Source organism: Castanea sativa, chromosome 1 (genome assembly GCF_040712315.1).
Source record: "Castanea sativa cultivar Marrone di Chiusa Pesio chromosome 1, ASM4071231v1".
NCBI lineage: Eukaryota > Viridiplantae > Streptophyta > Magnoliopsida > Fagales > Fagaceae > Castanea > Castanea sativa.
This window is the reverse complement of record NC_134013.1, coordinates 24,045,733-24,065,826: the sequence shown is the minus strand read 5'-3', so window position 1 is coordinate 24,065,826 and position 20,094 is coordinate 24,045,733. Positions and strand designations below refer to the sequence as shown.

The following is a 20,094-nucleotide window of genomic DNA, read 5'->3' as shown; positions in this document are numbered from 1 at the left end:
AGGATAATTTGGTAATTTGCTTGAGTTTAAAATCTTTTAGAAGTTCCTAATAAGTATCTTAGGTTTATTTTTGGCAAAAATGCAATTTACACCCATTAACTTTGCCCAAAAATCATTTTAGTCATTTGAATTATAAGTTTGTCATTTTAGCTCGAAATTTTTACCTCAAAATTATTTTAGTCCTTTAAGTTTGAAAATGGTCATTTTAGTCTGGTAACTTTACCCAAAAATCATTTCAGTCCTATAAGTTAGTAGTTTTGAGTGATTTTTGGACAACATTATCCGACTAAGTGAGTCCTTAAAGGATTAAAATTATTTTTGAGCAAAGTTATTAGACTAATACGACAAACTTCAAACTTAAAGGACTAAAATGAATTTTGGAAAAAATTACTAAACTAAAATAACCAACTTCAAACTTAAAGGACCAAATAATTTTTGGGCAAAGTTCGTGGGTGTAAAATTGTATTTTTGCCTTTTTTTTTTGTCCAAATTAGGGTTGTAAATGAACCAAGCTGGTTATGAACAGCTCAAGCTTGGCTTGATAAAAAACTTTTTTATATTCGTTTGTTTAGAAAATAAGTCAAATTCAAGTCTTAAGTTTAAGTTAAAGGACTAAATTTTTGGGCAAAGTTAGTGGGTGTAAAATTGTATTTTTGCCTTTATTTTTTTGTCCAAGTTAGGGCTATAAATGAATCAAGCTAGTTATGAACAGCTCAAGCTCGGCTTGGAAAAAAGTTTGTTTATATTCATTTGTTTAGAAAATAAGTCAAGTTCAAGTCTTAAGTTTAGGCTCGATTTTGTTCAAATATAATAAAGTCTTCGTGAACATAATGAATCTATTTAACTATATAATATAATATTTTTATATGTATATTTTTTAAAAATTTATTTATATAGACTTGAAATTGAATTGTATAAGTTTATTAATATGTTAATATGATATTAAATTATTATTCGTAGCTTATTGATGATATAAACTGTTTATTCATAGTTTCTTAGTAAAAAATCATAAAATTGTGAATAGGTAAAACATTTTAGTTATAATTTCACAATATATAAAAAATGAATAAGTTAATTTAGTAACTTGTGAATAAGCTCAAGCATACTCGATAAGAAATAAGCTAAATTTGAATATAAAATCTTGTTTAGATACGAGCTCCAACTTGACTCATGATCAAAATAGATTTTTTTTTTTAGAAGAAAAACAATTCTACCTTATTATTTAAAAATGAACAAATTTTAACTTTTAATATCGATTTTATTTTCTAATCCAAGTAAGTCTAAAAAGTAAAGGAAAAAGAAAAATATTCAAAAATCCAAGGGGACGCGCCGCTCTTGCACTTAAGGGATTGGGCGCCACATAGACATAGTAGTATCACGTGTTGCCACGAAGTAATTAACCATGACGTGGTGGGGCACAATTGGTTGTACACTTGTACCAACGAGTGAAGAAGTGAGGCCCCTAGCACACATTTACAACTCTAGCAGTCCCAATTGCGTTTGCGTTTGCGTTTGCGTTTGCGTGTGACAGAGATAGTGGCAGCGTGTACACACACACAGTACCACCCCCGAAAAACCAACCGAAGAGAAAGCTATTCTTTTCTGTTCTCAGACAAAAAAAATAAGCAAACGCATAACAAATCGTGTAGCGATCCAGTAGACAGAGAGTCTCTGCTTTTGCATTTTCAGCTTAGGGTTTCATCGAACCCAACCCGAAAGGTACTCTCAAAAATTAGGGTATTGTTTTGGCTAATTACCATTTCATTTTTTCACAAACTAAACCTCTCTCTCTCTCTCTCTCTCTCTCTCTCTCTTCAATTGCAGATACAAGAAATGGCGGATGGCTATTGGAATCGGCGGCAGCAACAGCAACCGCCTCTACTACCTTCAGGCGGTTTGCTTAAACGACCTCGTTCTGAATACGGTTCGTCTTTTCAAATTCATTATAATGTTCAATTCCTTTAGCATTTGTGAAAACTGAAAAATTCTTTGCTTGTGAAAGAAAAAAAAAACTCAGCTGAATGCTAATTCTGTTGTAGTGCATTCAAAATTTGTTATGCATTAACATCACTAGGTGCCTCACAATCTGGCTTACAAAAACCAGCGTTGTGATTTTGTCACTATCTATATATAATGTATATAATCTTGTGCTTCACGTGATTTTGTGGTTATAACTCGGTCACTCCCAATGTACTATATTAGATTGCTTGATAAGATCTTATAGGGTGCTTCAACAAAGATTGATGTTTATAAGGGATTAGGGAAAGAAAAGATTGAATCTTGAATATGTTGATGGTTGTTTGGTGTTAAAACAGTTAATAGAACAAGAAATAAGATGGATAAAACACTAGGCAATCACGCCTTGGTTTTCCTTAGCAATCACAGTTAGGTAGGGGATCACACTCTTTAAGCTTAAAATAAGCTGCTGGAATTTTGTTTAAAATCAATCTCTCTGTCGATGTTAATGACTATAATATAGCATTTATATAGGAATTTATTAAGTGCTTTCCTAGGACTCTGAATAAACCTATTCCTGGAATAACAATTATAAGGACTTATGAACTGCTATACCAAGTAGGAAGAGGAATCAAAACATAAAGATACTGGTCACGGCAAGAGAGAACCATGCAAGAGAGAGAGAGAGATGGGAATTGAAAACTCAAAGCTTGAAGGATTAGATATCTAGGCTCTCCAAACCTAAAAATCAAAGCTCGAAGAGACAAATATCTGGGATTTGAGCTCGGTTTCATAGAGGTGTTGAGGATGACAACGTTCTAGGAGAACATGGAGCTTTGAGATTCAGAAGGACAGCATCCGTCTTGTAGGTCTTTCCCATGGCAACCACATGCCTCCATGTGCTTCCGCAACATCATTTTCTACTCGATCTATCACTCATTCCCATGGCCCCATGACTGTTACTTCACGAGTCTATGACCCACATGCCACCAAGACATTGATCTAGAGATGGTTCACTTTGGAGAGAGAGAGAGGAGATTTTGGAGCCACCGCTATCAAGTGGCTTGGAGGCCTTGGTAAGAGAGAATTGGGTAGAGAGAGTGAGACAAGAAAGTGAGGTGATAACAATCTATAAGATTTGCCAAAGATTCTGATGTATTGTGCGATATGGGATTCATTAGTGTTTGGCTGTTTGCAAGATTATTTAGTATAATCATATGTGTTTGTAAACCTATGTATTTATTGGTTTCTTTGATTCTTCTTTCCTCACTACATAAATTCCGTTTCGATGCTGAAAAAGTGCTTTCGAGAAAATGTTGGGAATGATTTTAATTTATTGTATGTATTTATTATTAATATATATATATATATATATATATGTATATGTAGGTATGTATGTATAGAATTATTTTAGGTTATTTAAGTGATGTGACATGATTATTTGACATGGCATAATTTGATTGGACAAACTAATAGTCTAATACCTGTGGCAGGCGTAGGTTTCACTTAATGAACACATCAACACAGGCACAGCCATTAATGGGAGGACTGCCAATCAAAATTTTTAAATAGGGGAAGATATTGAGAGATCTATTCCGGACCTCAAGCTATTCTTATTTAGAACTTTGCAGGATTGGTTGTTTGCTTTGCAAAAACAATCATTCCGTTCTTTTATTGATTTCCTAAACTCTTGCAATTTTTGTATTTGATTTCTTGACCCCTTGTACACTCCCTGTGTACTAGGGTGTTCCTTTTTTATATCAATAAAGCTTATTACTTATCAAAAAAAAACATTAGGGGCAAAATCAAAATTACCCAAACTAGGGGTGCAATTTGCATTTTTGACTTTTACTTAACAAGGTAGGGTCATTCTGAATCCAGGGAAAATTTTTAGCTTTTGTAATCCTTGCAAATTAAGGGAATTTTGGTAATATAGTCAAGTATAGAATTTCTAGGAGATCATAAGTATTGTAGGTTTTAATTTCTTTGAGTCTAAGTTAGTTTGCTACTCAAATTAGGAGTCCTAACTCCTAAGACTACTAGTATAAGACAGAGTCCTTAATTAGTCATGGTCCTAACTACCTCGAATTAGTCCTAAATGAGGTCTGGCTACCTCGAATTAGCCATAGATTTCTCACATTTTTTGGCTTCACTGTTTTTTTTTTTTCCTGATGAGATGGGAAGGGTTGGGGGGGAGGGGGGGTTCTGTTTTTGTCTTCATTGAATCAAAATCGTTTGAATTCTTGGTTGAGGGTGGTAATTATATATATATAGATAGATATATATATATATATATATATATATATATAATATATAAGTAATAAACTTGTATAAATTAGGAAAATGAGTCTCCCAAGTTTATAGGAAGTTTACTAGGGTAAACAATCAGTTACAAAAATTGCATAAATCTAATAAATAAAAAATAGAAAATAGAGAAAGGTTAATCATGGCTGACAACCAATCCAACATAGTTCTAAAAAAGAACCACTTGAGATTAGGCATAGAACTTTTGGTGTCTTCAAAACCCATGCTATTCCATTCCCTCTAGATGCACCATAATGGGGGATAACTATCTAAATATGACCATTCTGATGATAACCAAACCAACCTTGCCAGCAAGCCAAAAGTTCAACGACAAATTTTGGCATCACCCAATAAACTCCAAACAAAACCAAAATCATTGACCATAAGTCTAAAGCAATAGAGCAATGCAGCAAAAGATGATCAACAGATTCACCTTTGCATTTGTGCATATATGACAGAGGCAGGGATTTGTTGCAGTCAATCTTTTTGGGCAAGGAGAGTGTTTACTGATTATTGTATAACATTGAGGAATTGATATCAGTGTAGAATGATGGACAATTTGTTAGATTTGAGAGAGAAATAAAGCCTTCATCCTTCATAAGGGTTCAAATGCAAAAGGTTCCTATTTGTTGATTAAAGAATTGATGAAAGGGCAGCGTAGGGGTTCCATCATAGTGCCAGAAGGGAAGTCAGGTAGTGGATGGAGGGGTTTTGGTCTTCAACTTTGGGAACTAATGGCATATCATTCCCATGGAAGATGGTATGGTGATCAAAGGTCCCATCTAGGGTAGCCTTCTTCTCTTGGACTGTAGCTCTAGGGAAGATCCTGACTATAAGTAATCTCTGAAAGAGATGTATGTTGATCTTGGATTGGTGCTGCATGTGCAAAAAATGTGGAGAGACTGTGGATCACCTGCTTCTTCATTGTCCTACAGCTTTGGAGCTATGGAATACGGTGTTTTGCTTATTTGGCCTCCATTGGGTTGTGCCAATGACAGTCATTCATATGTTTATGTTTTCAGCTTGGCAGGGGTCTTTCAGCAAGCATAGAAATATTGCTTTTTGGAAGGTTGTGCCACATTGCATTATATGGTATCTTTGGCAAGAAAGGAATTCTAGAAGTTTTGAGGGATGTGAACGAAATATCCTAGAAATTAAAGCCTTCTTCCTCCATACTTTGTTGGATTGGAGTGCAGCTATTTTCTCTCCCCTTGTTTTTCTCTCTTACACTTGTTTGATCATTGTTTTTTGACTTGATTGTACTTCTCTCTTAGTACACTGGCAGTGTACCGGGTTTTTTTTTCTATATATATATATATATATATATATATATATATATATATTTGTGCTCAATGGAATCAAAAAAGAGTTGATTTTAATAAAAATATTAAGTATTTTGAGCATTAAGCATGTTGGCCTTAATTTGTTTATTTCTCCCTCTCTTCCCTCTTTTTTTTTTTTTTTTTTCCTTTTCTTTTTTGTGGTATTGTTCACATGTACTGTTCATATAGCTACTAAATGATGCAAGAGCATAGTGGCAACTTATGTGGCAGCAACATGTGTCATTTATTTATAAGTCCAGTTGTCTATTTATCTTTTTTATTCAGTCAAAGTTAATTACGAGTCTTATTGGTAGTTGTTCCAACATAATAACCTGATCATAGGGTGATTTGAAGCCAATCGAGGGAGTTGTCTAGCATTTATCTCCCATGCAATGTATTCACCTATAAATATCAATGAGGAATCAGAAATAAGGAGAGAGGGAGTATTTGATTTAGATAATTATTTGCAAGTGTTCTTGTTTTGGAGTTGAGTGATTTCTTCTAACAATCAAGTGTGTCACTAGGTCACGTTGAGTGGCATCCGCTATTAGTAGCGTTGAGTGGCATCCGCTACCTCTAGTTGAGTGGCATCTTGGAACTATCCATCTTATCATTTGGTTGAATCTTTGATTTAGCCAACCCAATGGGTCTCGGCATGCATCACTAAACACCTTAAAAATTTCTCTTTTTTCTTTTGCCTTTCAAACCCAAATCAAGCCATTTCTTTTACCTATCAAAACCCGCATACTTTCTTCTATCAAATAGCTATCAAATAACTCATCAATCCACTTTTTAATTCCTAACATAACTCCATAGCCTATTCTTCAACAATCCTAAACCCTAGATCCTCAAATTCTCCTAATCTAAACTCACCACATGTACTTGGCAAGGGGTTTGCTTGATCGACTTCCTCTTCACCTCCATTTCCATCAATGTTTCTTCTCTCTTCCTCTTACTGCTTTTGTCTCCTTTCATTTACTTTTTTTTTTTTACTTTCTTCTCATCTAATCTTGTTTTCTCTTCCCCCCCCCCCCCCCCAAAATTCTCAATCTCTCTAGTCAACGGTCAGCCTCACCCCTATCGACAACAGCATTGTGGCAGTTAACTGGGCTAGGTTTCTTGCTGGCGCTATAGGTTCTCAATGAAGTTGTGGATTTCAACTAAACACCACAAAATTTTCTTTTTTTTCTTTTGCCTTACAATCCCAAATCAAGCCATTTCTTTTACCTATCAAAACTCTAAAACTTACATACTTTCTTCTATCAAATAGCTATCAAATAACTCATCAAACCACTTTTTAATTTCTAATATAATTCCATAGCCTTTTCTTTAACAATTCTAAACCCTAGATCCACAAATTCTCCTAATTTAAACTCACCACAAGTACACAGACAAATTCCACAATTTGGCCTATGTAAAAAGCTTCTCTCTCTCTCTCTCTCTCTCTCTCCTTTGACCAACCCATTACTTTCTCTCCGTTGGATGCCTCTGCTTCATGGTGGCAATTTGGCTGCTTTGTGGAAAGATGGTAGTTGTGCGAGTTTTGGGTGTTTATTATGGTCTTGGGTGCTTGGCGAAGGGTTTTCCTGATCGACTTCCTCTTCATTTTTTTTTTGATAGGTAATCAGAAAGCTTTTATGAATGATAGAAAGAAAGGCATACAAGAAGTTCATGATGATGAACAACAAGAAAAAAGCTACTAGGAAACTAATTTAAGGGAGGACAAAAACTCAGAGAGAGAAGAGCAATTAGTAAAGCCCCAACAACGAGACCACTCTAAGAGACTACGCTGGCATAAAAGATTTAACTCAACCAAAGTCTTCTCTTTGTCCTCAAAGGAACGACGATTTCGTTCCAACCACACAATCCACATTAAGCACCCTGGAACCAAGTTCCATATATCCGACTTATACTTTCCATGCCACTAATGCCAGCAAGATATCAAATCCGCCACCGAACCTGGCATAACCCAAAGAATCCCAAAGGCCTGAAGCATACAAGACCATAGGGAATGGGTAACAGGACAATGTAGAAGAAAGTGGTTAACCGACTCCCCATCCTTGCAACACAAACAACACCTATTAACCAAAGTCCGACCCTTAAGCATAAGGTTGTCCAAGGTGAGGATCCGACCATGAGCAGCAGACCACAGAAAGAACGCCACGCGCTTAGGGATCTTTGGTTTCCAAACCCCCTTCCAAGGAAGCCAAGAATTCGAAGCACCCCGGATCGCGAGGTAGTAAGACCGAGTGTCAAACTTACCATCCCTTTTAAGCCGCCAGTAAAGGGTATCTCTCCTACTACCCTGTGGAATACGAGATTGGATAAGCCGGAGAAGAGAATACGAAGCAGCCAACTCCCAATCTTCAAAAGCTCTATAAAACGTTAAATTCCACACTCTAACAGTACCCCTTTCTAGAATCCACAAAACCTCAGAGATATAGGCATCCTTGACCGCTGAACACACATAGAGCTCAGGATAGAGAACTTTTAGAGTAGCATCACCAATCCACCTGTCATGCCAAAAACGGATACGAGTGCCTTCCCCCACTACAAAAGATATATGCTTAGAAAAGTTCTCCCATCCTTCATTAATGCTTCTCCAAAGGCCGCACCCATGAGACCTCCTGCAAACACTAGTCTTCCACCGCCCTTGACCCTCGCCATATTTTGAGGAGATAACACGACGCCACAGGTGGGTATCTTCATGGCCATATCTCCACAGCCACTTCCCTAATAAAGCCTGATTAAACGGCACCACCTTTGTTAACCCCAATCCACCCATCTCAACGGGTAAACACACCTTATCCCATGCCACCAAAGGATATTTGAAACCCCCCTCAGAATACCCCCAATGGAAATTCCTCTGAATACTTTCTAATCTAGTCGCCACTGCTTTAGGAATAGTAAAGAGAGATAGAAAGTATGTCGGGAGACTTGAGAGAGTGCTCTTTAGTAACATAAGCCTACCACCCTTAGATAAATAGAGACGCTTCCACCCAGAGAGCCTCTTCTCCATCTTTTCCAAAATAGGATTCCAGATCGAGGGAGACTTAAAAGAAGAACCCAACGGCATCCCTAAATATTTCATAGACAAACTGCCTACTCTACAATGAAGCACATTAGCCAAAGCATCTAGATTATTCACCTCCCCAACGGGGACAATCTCGCTTCCCAACATTGACCTTCAAACTCGTAAACGCCTGAAAACAAGACAACACTAACCTTATTGACAGGAGCTGCTCCCTAAAGGCCTCACAAAATACGATGGTGTCATCCGCAAATAACAGATGGGAAATACTCACCCCAGCAGAGTTCACAGCTCCCACCTGGAATCCCCGAATAAGATTACACTCCTCTGTCTTCTTCAAAAGTCTACTTAAAACCTCCATTATCAATAGAAACAACAACGGAGATAGAGGATCCCCTTGTCTCAACCCACGAGAGCTACCAAAAAAACCTTCAGGGGAACCATTTACAAGGACAGAGAAACAGATAGACGAAACGCAAGCCTTAATCCACCCCCTCCATTTCACCCCAAAACCCATCCGGCCCAACAAATAAAACAGGGCCTCCCAATTCACATGATCATAAGCTTTCTCAATATCCAGCTTGCAAACCACGCCCGAAATTCTGCCCTTCAACCTACTATCCGAGCATTCATTTGCAATAAGCACTGAATCCAGAATCTGCCTTCTGCCAACAAACGAATTTTGAGTCTCAGAGATGAAATTATCCAAAACCATCCTCATCCTATTAGCCAACACCTTGGATAGCAGCTTATAAACACTACCCACCAAACTGATGGGGCGAAAGTCTTTGATGTTAACGGCACTACCCTTCTTAGGAATTAAAGTGAGGAACGAAGCATTCAAAGACCGTTCAAACGTAGAGTGGCGATGGAAATCTTCAAAAAAGTCCATTATATCCCTTTCCACGACACTCCAACATTTCTGAAAAAAGGCCATGGTGAAGTCGTCAGGACCAGGGGCTTTATCCCCCTCCATCTCCTTTAGTACCTGGAAGACTTCCTCTTTCGTGAACTCCTTCTCTAAGGACACCCGATCATCCTCTTCAATATGAGCAAACTCTAACCCATCCATTGAAGGACGCCCCACCTCAGTTTCCTTATACAACTCTTGATAAAAGAGGACTATTTGAGAGCGTACATCAAGCTCATCCTCATAAAGAATACCATTCACCTCAATCCTTTTAATTTGATTAGCATTTCTATGGGAGTTTGCTAATCTATGAAAAAACCGAGTATTATTATCTCCCTCTTTCACAAATAAGGCTCTAGACTTTTGCCTCCAGGAAGTCTCCTCAAGAGAAGCCAATTGTTCTATTTCTCCTTTGAGTTGAAGGCGCCAAATTTGATCCTCATTTGAAAGACCCACTAGCTCCTCTCTCACATCTAACCCCATCAGCTCAGTCAGCTTGTTCTTCTTACTAAAAGCCAAATCACCAAACTCCTCCCTGTTCCACTTTTTTAAGTCTGCTTTCAGAGCCTTCAATTTTTGAGCCAAGATGAAACTTGGAGAGCCCTCAAAACTGTAACCATCCCACCACTGCTTAACTCTATCAACAAAGCCCTCATCCTTTAACCACATGTTCTCAAATTTAAAGGCACTTCGACCACGCCGAACAACACCAGCTTCCAACAGAAGAGGGCAGTGGTCAGAAAGAACACGAGGAAGCACCCGTTGGGATACATTCACAAAGTGCTCCTCCCAATCTAGAGAAACCAAGGCCCTATCAATTCTTGACATAGAGGGAAGACCGGAATCTCTAAACCAAGTGAAAGAAGCCCCCTCTAAAGGTAAATCAACTAAAGAATTATTCTCTATGAAGTTTGAGAATGCGAACATAGCAGGGCTGAAAGTCTCACAGCCAGGTATCTGATAATATTAAAATCGCCTACTAGACACCATGCCATGGGCCACCTAGCGCGCACCTGAGACAACTCCCCCCACAAATTAGACCGTTGACCATTGTCATTAGGGCCATACACACCTGTACAAGCCCAAACAAGATCATCCACCACTCCTCTCAATAAAACACTGACAGAAAACTGACCCACAATAACATCCAACTTCTCAAAAACCCTCTTATCCCAAATCAGCAAGACCCCACCTGAAGACTGCACAACATCCAAAACAGCCCAATCAGTGAACGGACTACCCCATAAACTCCGAACAAATGCCCCATCGATAGACGAAACTTTCGTTTCTTGAAGACACACAAAATCGCACTTCCACTCTTTTAGAAGGTTCTTACACACCTCTCTTTTCCGGGGATTATTAAGCCCCCTTACATTCCAAAAAAGTAGACGTAGTGTCATTTAAAACTACTAGCAACCCCCAAGTCAATCAAAGAAGCTCTGCTCTTACTCCTAGCAGAGGCACCCTCATAATTGACATAAGAAATCAGCCCCTTAAGCTCCCTAAGGCCTCATGTCCCTGAATTAGCAGGTCTCTTAGACACCTCTTCGTCATTCACCTTGAGACACTCCTGTTCCAGGTTGCGAAAAAGGGCCAAACATTGAGCTTCATGTCTCACAATAGGGAAACCCACCATTTTACAGAATTTTTTCATCAACTTGGATACCCAATCCGAGGGTGGACCAGACTTAGTCATTTGAGCTCCCTCTACAGAATCCTGAGTCAACGAACCCACCTTGAGATCATTAGGAACCCAATGAGACAAAGGTTCACATTCCAACACACAATTATCGTTCTCTCCACTACCACCACCACTGTCCACCACCCCACTGGACTCCCGAGGAAGAATAAGGAGCCCAGATTCTGACTGAAGAGCCCCAACTGAATCCACCTCTTCTCCATGTGTTTCCCCTTCCCCAAACTCAACCTCCAACACGTTACCCAAGTCTACATTAGGAAACAGTCCATTTGTCATCGCTGGCCCACTCCTTACCAAATCCGAGCCAACCATCAAGTCCCCGGTGACACCCAAATCCCAAGCCGATGGGGCACCTCGGAACCGGGGCTCGAAAACCCAGATGAATCCTTGCCGGCGTCGACAATAGCTTTATCGGCGCTGCAAGAAGCCACTACAGCTTTTCCGATCACTGGGTCTTCATCGCGAGCAATCACTGACCTCGACTCTTCATCCCTTGAACTCGAGCCCTCTTGTCCCACTCTCGGACCCTGGACCTCCATCGGCTTCTAAAGTCTAGACCCCAGAGTGTGGGCTATGAGATCAGGATTAGAGCTCTGGCAGTGGGCTGGGTTTAGCGTTATTGGGGTTTGGCGTGGCCTCCACACTCTTCTAGGCTTGGCTGGAACGATGGGGCTGGAGGGAATAGGATTATGAATAATGGGCTTAGAGGGATTTAAAAAGTTTGGGCCCACTTCATTTACCTCAGACCACACAATAGCCCAACTCCCATCTAGCCCACGTTCCAAGCGCATAAATAAGTCCAAGGATAACTCTCATTTCATCCCATCACTTTCCATTACCTTTACCGTTGACAAAACCTTCTCCCCGAGAAGCTCCCTCTGACCGAGAGTACTTGCCTTGTAGGTATCACGATAAGCACAGCTTGGATCTGACACAAGCTTCTCTCCAACCTGCTCCCTCTGTCCAAGGACACTTTTCTTGCTGAAATTGCGACTGCTTTCTGACAAAATCTTCACCCCTCCCAAAGCAGATTTCTTCTTCCCTTCAATCCCTCTGCCGGTAGAATTTTTCCGATGCCCCACCACCACCAACGCATAGGAAGAAGAGACCTCTCTATTGGGAATACCTGTGTTTGGTTTCCCTATATTTTTTCACCGCCTTGGATATGAAGGTTGTCACCCACCATCGCCGCATCCACCTCTGGAGCCCCTTGAGTTCTCTGAGAAGATCCCTGGCTGAAAAGAGAGGCTGGTTTCAATATTTTCCTCAGGTTTATGCCAAAATAGTGCCAGCCACATCCCAGCCTTCCCTCAGGTATCACGAGAGTACCCTTCCGTCGACCATGAAGAAGTTCAGATACCATTAACAACTTGCCATGTGCGTTTGACCCTAGTTGAAGGATGACCACCATGTTACCTCTCTAAACGTTCTTGCATATTGACCAGGTGATTTCTTAGAAGTTAAATCCTCCAAGTGGAGCAAGAATCGGTTTGCACTCTCCTTCCCCAAAAAGACAGAGCGCATTGAAGAATGTCCTCTCTCAAAGATCCGTAAAGAGAAAAAAGAACCCCCCTCCACAACGGAAAACTCAAAAGTTTTGGAATCAATGAAGAAAAATGTGGAACCACCCATTAATACCATTATAACCTACAACAGAAGTATTGAGAGCCTAAAACTAGATTAAAATGCAACATAGTCAAATCCCTAATAATCGGATGCTCCAAATGCTTAGTAATAAAAAACTACACATTTCTAGATACCATTTTGGATAATCCAAAGCTCAGATAAGTGATGGAGGCTATATTCCTTCTGTTCTTCGGGTGCAGTATGCAATTTTTTTACTTGGGGGAGGAGGGGTTCATTTATGCTTTCACCTCTCTTTAATGGTAATGTACAATATCAGTCAATCAATCAAGAAGGAAGTTCATTACCTAAATGTACAATGTCATGCTATTATTTTGTAAGATATTGACAAGGAAGAAAAAAAGTGAAAAATATAAGTTCATTTTACCGAATCATAAGTAGAAGATATAAGCATCAAAGACAGACAAGCATCTTCTCTCTTCTCCTTGTTGCTTTTGCCTCCTTTCATTTACTTTTTTTTTTTTTTACTTCTCATCTAATCTTGTTTTCTCACCCCTCCTTTCTCAGTCTCTCTAGTCAGTGGTCAGCCTCACACCTAATGACCACAGCATTGCGGCGGTTAACTGGGCTAGGTTTCTTGCTGGCGCAATAGCTCTCAATGAAGTGTTGGATTTCAACTAATGGATTGAGGATTTGGGCTGTTTAGCTACACGGCCTGCTGTGGTCTTGGCAATTTGGGTGTTTTTTTGGGTTTGGCCAGCAGTGGTGATTGGATATTTTTTATTTGAGTTAGTAGATTTGGGTGGAGGTTTAATTGGGTCTGGCTTGTTTTTGTTTCTGCTGTATCACATTGGCAATTAATCGAATGATTTGCCTATCAGAAAACAAGTATGTTTGTGGCAATGGCTTTATCATGGGAATTGCAACAAGGGTGGCTGCGCTGGTCTGTTGCTTCTTCTTCTCCTTGTTATTTTATTTTATTTTTGAGAAAAGCTGGTCTGCTGCTTTGACCACTTGATGTGGCGTTGTGTTATGACTTGGGGCTGCTATGGATTGTGAATTGGAAGAGAGTTACTGTGTGAGGAGGGTTTGATGGTGGGAGCTTGCATTGGGTTTGGCTGAGGGTGTGCTGTGAGAGTAAGGTTGGTCAGGGGTGTGGAGCTGCAAGCTCTGCTCATTAACTCCCCCATTTTGTTGTAGGAACTGGTAATGGGAGGTTGCACACTTTAGTAGTCATGTGGTGCACAGTACTTTCTGTCCATTCAACTAACGGAACGGAATGGAAAACCTAGAACCTCAAGAGGTTAGTTTGAAACCGACCCAAAGTTGGAGGGGTATGGCTGCATTTCCCTTAATATTTGTTTTGTTTTGCTCCCCCCCCTCTCCCCTTTTTTTTTTATAACATTGGGAACCTTTTTAAAGAAGAGTTCTTTGGACTCGCCTCTAGCCAGGAAAACCTTTGGGTATCTTTAGTAAATCCCTTTACATTCCAAATGCTGTTGTTGGTGTAGAAAAAATATCATAGGTGGTCATCTGTTTCGGTTTTAATTTAGTTTAGGGATGTTTGAGATCAATAACCATATCATTTCCAATACTGAGACATGTCAGAACAGAGACAAACCATTTAAGCATTAGTGATTCTGCTGATTTTTTTTTTCTTTTTCTTTTATATGTTGAGCTGTATTGTATTTATTTGCAACCATTTCTATTGCTTCAATGTTTGGTCTGCTCCTTATGTCATTTTCTTTTTCGCATATTAGATATTCTGTGACCTCTTTGCATCTGAGCATCTCACAGCATTGATCTGCAGATAAAAAATTCCCACAACAGTACATCTTTAAGCAATGCTTCTACCTTTTGTTTCTAGTTTATGTGTGATCAGCTGTTACATGTTAATAGTCTATGACAGTGTTCCATATCAGGAAAAATTTAGAAGTTGGTTTCAGGGTGCAAGCCACTCTTCCTAATGCATCTTTTACTCAAATATTAGATTATCTTTTCTAAAATTTTCATCCTGTGCTTCTTCTAGTATGATTGTACCACATTGTATTTTGTCCTTAATTTATATTCTGTGCATCATTGTTATTTTCTTTTTTTTCTGATGTTGGCTGAGGGCCATAGTATTCATCGACTGCTAAGATCGTCAATTTTGAGTGTTTCACTATTTTTGGCCAAAGCTCTCTCAAAATGTGATTGGCTCAAAAGAAGCCCACCAGATTGTCCATGTCTATGTCAATTGTCTATGGCGCTAATACATTGTTTATCTAATCTATAATAATTGGTTCACATCTAAACTAATTCTAAAAATTAACCTTCTTGAAGTTATCAAATTGTGTTCTCCCTCTACTGTAATCAAACCCTCCCCCCCCCCCCCCCCCAACACCTAAAATTAGCTGCTGTTATCATGTTTCTAGTTTTAGGCTGTGCATCTCCTGTTCCTCTAAATCTACAAATCGAATAAAATGCTCCTTCTGTTCTTGGATTTGGTCTTTCCTATTTTTTAAACTTTTATTCTACCTTCTTTCAGTATGGCTGATATATGTACAGGCGTGTCTACAAACAATTTTAAGAATTTGGTTCATTGCATATCTGCATCTTGTTTAAGACATATCATCAAGTTCAAGAATTCTGTTCATCTGTATTTATAAATTTTGCAGATCTTGTGCCTTCTGGGCTGCCTTCAGGTCATGAGATGCATAACTATCTAGCACGAGATGATGATCGCAGTGGTAATCGGGCAGTAAAGGACACAAAAACAATTGGATCAGCTTATGACCGCTATCTCCAGAGTGCGGTAACCTGATAAACCTATAAGCTGTGCTTACTTTTTCTTTCATGCATTCACCTATATGTCTGCTAAAAGTTCATCATAAATGCTTTTGAAGCAACTTCCTTCTTTTGCTTCTGGAGAAGCAAGTACACTTCGTGGAGTGGGGTTGGGAAGGATCTCTGGTGTTGGAATGCCTGGTCTCCCAATAGCCGATCCTGCTTTGTTGGGTCGTCCTGGGGCTGTTGGTCCTGATCTAGCACCAAATGGTCGAAATGTTAGCCTTAGTAGTCAGCTTCCACTGGACACAACTAGGCGGGGTCGTGAAACACAATCTCTACCTCCAGATGCTTCCAACACTTTATATGTTGAAGGACTTCCTCCTGACAGCTCAAAGAGGGAGGTGGCACGTATCCTTAACTGTGTTTTGATCCTGCTAAGAAATTACATTGATCTTTGTCCCCTCATCTGAGTCTTTTAATTGTCAAACTTGACTGTTTTTGATCTAGTTGTTAACATTTCCTTTACCAGATCTTTAGATATTTTCCGCCCATTTGTTGGATATAAAGAAGTGAGACTTGTGAGCAAAGAATCCAAACACGTAAGTGGACCTCAAATTGTAATCTATTTGGGCTGCTTAGTTTGATTTGGGTTGTCACACTATCATAATTTGTCAGAAGAGTGACTTCTTCATACTAAACTGATTCATTCATAATCCAGCGTGGTGGAGATCCTCTTATCCTTGGCTTTGTGGATTTTGTAAATCCAGCTTGTGCAGCAACTGCTATGAGTGCTTTGCAAGGTGATGACTCTGCTTTTCTTCACTCTTACAGTTCCAATATTTGGGGGAATTATTTTAATCTTTTTATCATTGTATTTTCTTGTCAAGTTGCCAAGACCCTTGTAGCTCAACTAGCACCTCTTGGTATTTCCAATGGAGACTTCTAGGGTTCAAATGCCTGATCCCTTTTCAAACTATTGAATTTATCAACCAAAAAAAAAAACAAAAACAAAAACAAAAATCTTGTCAAGTTGTGATGGGGCAATCAAGACAATATAACATAGTGTCTGCTCTGTGCTTCTTTGTATATTTGCAAGTTCTCAGGATTTTAGTATTTTATCTGATCACGTTAAAAATTATTTTTTCAAGGATGTTGTGCTGATAAGCATGAGAGGTGTAATAGGGTGGAATGTTATGTGTGCACAGAAGCTTATTTTTACATGTTGAATTGTCTGCCAATGAATGCTATAGATGGGTATTTGTGATCAAAATCACAGTTACGAATGTGATTGCTTTTAGGTGGACCCATCAAAATATATGATAAAACTCCTTGCTTGATTTGTTTACCCAATAATTGTTTGTATAAGTGCCTGGTTGTCTAAAATGTCTGCTGAGTGCTTTGTGAAGTTTTCATGATATTAATATATATTCTAGCATGAGTGGTATAAATAGCGTATGGGGGCATGGGAGTTTACATATATGCTTCGACCAGAGAATAATTTAGTCTGGAAATTGTGATGAAGATTGACTGACTAATGATTGCTCTTAGGTGGGCAATCAAAATCTAGGATTAGATTTCTTGCTTGATATATTTACCTATGTTACTGGTTATCTAAAATTCATCGATATGCTGATTGTATATTTGGATTGGATTGCACAGGTTATAAAATAGATGAAAATGATGCTGATTCTAGTTACTTGCGGCTGCAGTTTTCGCGATACCCAGGTCCAAGGTCTGGCTCTGGATCTCGTGGTAAGAGGTGAACAGGCTACAGGTAGATAGACCTAGGTTAATTTAGATAGCATTGTGACCACAGAATGATGTACTGAACAAAAGCAATTTCAGTGGCTCAATGCTGACCATATACGAGATGCTGATGCTATTGAGGGGGTGAGATAGAGGAAACCATTGTTAATGCAACTGAACAGACGGAACCTTGGATGGTCATGTCCAGGTTACCTTCAGAAAAAAGTTTCGTAAAATTATTTTTGCATTCTAACTCCAGAGTTCAATTGTTATCCTGAACTTACCCACTTATCCACCGCATTGAGGTGAACATTGACACTATACTAGCATCTGCATTAATTCTTAACACCATTAATCCTCGTTAATTGTGCACCTATAATCTCCTTAAAAAGCTAGAAAAGTGTTATTAGATTACAAGGGCTTTGGTTCTGTAGTTATAAGTTGGGATGTGTGAATTAATGTACGTTCAAATATAATGATGAACATATTTTATGATTCATTATTATGTTGGCATAGACCTGCACAAATTCACACAAACAGCCATGCGTGAGAGTGCAGCTTTTAGTGCTTATTGTGTCATTGGTGTGAAGAATTTGTGAACGCTTTATTTAAGAGAGGTTTTATCTTGGGCCACTTTGTCATAAAGATAAATCATAAATGGGCACCCAAAAAAAAAAAAAAAAAAACCCTTAATGGATGACTTAATTTCTCCGAGAAGCTATGGTCAAGTCGAAGAAAATGGGCTACAACAGGATGATTGTACTTGCTGCTGCAAGGAAATACAACAATTCTGGAGAAACAAAGAGCAGTGGCCCAGGTGAAATCGTTGGAGACATAATTTAATACAGCAATATAACAATTCTGGAGAAACAAAGTGTATTGGCCCTGTTGTACTGCAAACATCATTGAAGACATGCATAATATAATGCAGCAATATAGCATTAAAGCTGTAAATTTGACAGTGCCTAATGTAGTTTTGGTTGAAAGTAGGAAATTGGCCACTGGCAGCGAAACATTTTCTAGATTTTGCTACGGATTGTTTTCGTGTTTGTGACACATTTGAATAAAAAAAATTTTGATGTTTGCATGACATGACTATGGATACCATAATCTAGAAGACCAGTTCATCGAACGGGTGGGTGCCTAATACATCCCAACTTTGTAACAGCCTTTGATCATAAATCAGTGGTTCATAAAGTGGGTGTTATCAATACTTTTTTTTTTTTTTGTTAATGTAACCAGGAATCAAGACCATATAATAATATCTTAATTGTATATAGGAATCAAGACCTTGTAATATCTTAGATTGAGAAAACACAGTTGTGGTTTTTCTTTTTTAATAATTCACCGAAGATGTGGTTTCTCATACCTATGCATGCATATCTTTGGTAAGATAATGGGCCAGCTACTCAAATTTATGCTTTTAAATGATTATAAATAAAAAAGAAAGGATCCTAGCACTGTTTTTCGCATAGAAAAAACCCAATTTATCCTTAATTGGACAATGACCATTTTTTTTTTTTTTTTTTGAGAATCGGACAATGACCATTTATATGATATATAAATATTAAGGTCTTGGTCACTAATGGAATTATTATTTTTATTAAATTATTATTTTTTTTCCTTTGCACTAATAGTTTCAATTAGTTTAATTAGTAAAGTTATTTGTTGCCAAACACTCTACTTACATTAAAAATCAAATAATGTCTTGACTTGGGCAATCATTATGAAGCCTAAATAAAGGCTAAAAATTAAATTAAAAAAAAAAATGGTTACAAAATAGAAGTCTCTAGACTCTCTACCGCCATTGCCTCTCTGTTGTTGGGCCTACCATCACATCCTCTGTCATCATGTCTCAACCTAAGGAATAAAAACTGGATGGGTTCTTGTATTATTGAAAATGCACCCGCCCAGACCCTTTTTCTTCCTCCAATGGTCACAAATTTCCATCACGTTTATATATATTTGTATGCATTATATATATATACCTATCTTTAATGTTACATGACAGTGAGTGGTGTAAAAATTTTAAAATTCTTTAAGAGGGCTGCATTTCTTTAATCGACCCTTAGGGCAAATTATTAATAGGAGACCTTAGGACAATGATTAACAATTTATTTAAAGAAAGTTTTTATGAAAAAAAAAAAACTAATTAATGTTTTGATAGCTATTTTCCATTTCCAATAAAAATGGTGTCAAATTTTTTTTAAAATAAATTGCTAATCATTGTTCTAAGGACACCCATTAATATGACCTTTATTAATAAACCATAATAAGAAAATTTTGACACTATATATATATATATATATATATATATATATAAAATATAAAAAAAATGACAACAACATTTAACATTTCCCTTCTTTAATGGCTAGCTGAATACAGTAAATGTAATCATCATCTCCATTGGTTCATGTTCAAACCTCTATCCTGTATTTAAAACTTTTTTTTTTTTAATGTCTTTCTGGTGTTGACTAGCTAGAGTAGCAGCCATTGGGCTGCGCTGTTGTTCACAGTGGCTAGAAACTCTGACTCATTTTGACCATGCTAGCCCATCCTCTTCAGTCCAGGCTTTTGGGTTGGTTTGGTACTGATGCCAATTTGCAAGAACTGACTATGTTTTCTAGTTTCTGGGAAATGTTGCTCTTGTCACGTAAATATATACAGGTTCATTGTTTCTGTGTGTCTGTCTTCTTTTCCTGAATACCTTTTCACTGTTTCTGATAGACTGGCATTATTTTTGTACACGTGCATTCTGAAGAGCTATTGCTTT

General features: G+C 38.3%; 1 protein-coding gene across 1 annotated transcript; it reads left to right on the top strand.

Annotated features, from left to right (window-relative positions):
- The first annotated feature begins 1,464 nt into the window (after positions 1–1,464).
- On the top strand, positions 1,465–17,672 carry LOC142640960 (RNA-binding protein 2-like). The gene is made up of 7 exons (XM_075815305.1): positions 1,465–1,719; positions 1,825–1,924; positions 15,464–15,600; positions 15,692–15,983; positions 16,113–16,174; positions 16,294–16,375; positions 17,235–17,672. Exons 2-7 carry the CDS (start codon positions 1,834–1,836, stop codon positions 17,336–17,338), a joined length of 768 nt encoding a protein of 255 aa, XP_075671420.1. The 5' UTR covers positions 1,465–1,719; positions 1,825–1,833; the 3' UTR covers positions 17,339–17,672.
- The last annotated feature ends 2,422 nt before the right edge of the window (positions 17,673–20,094 follow it).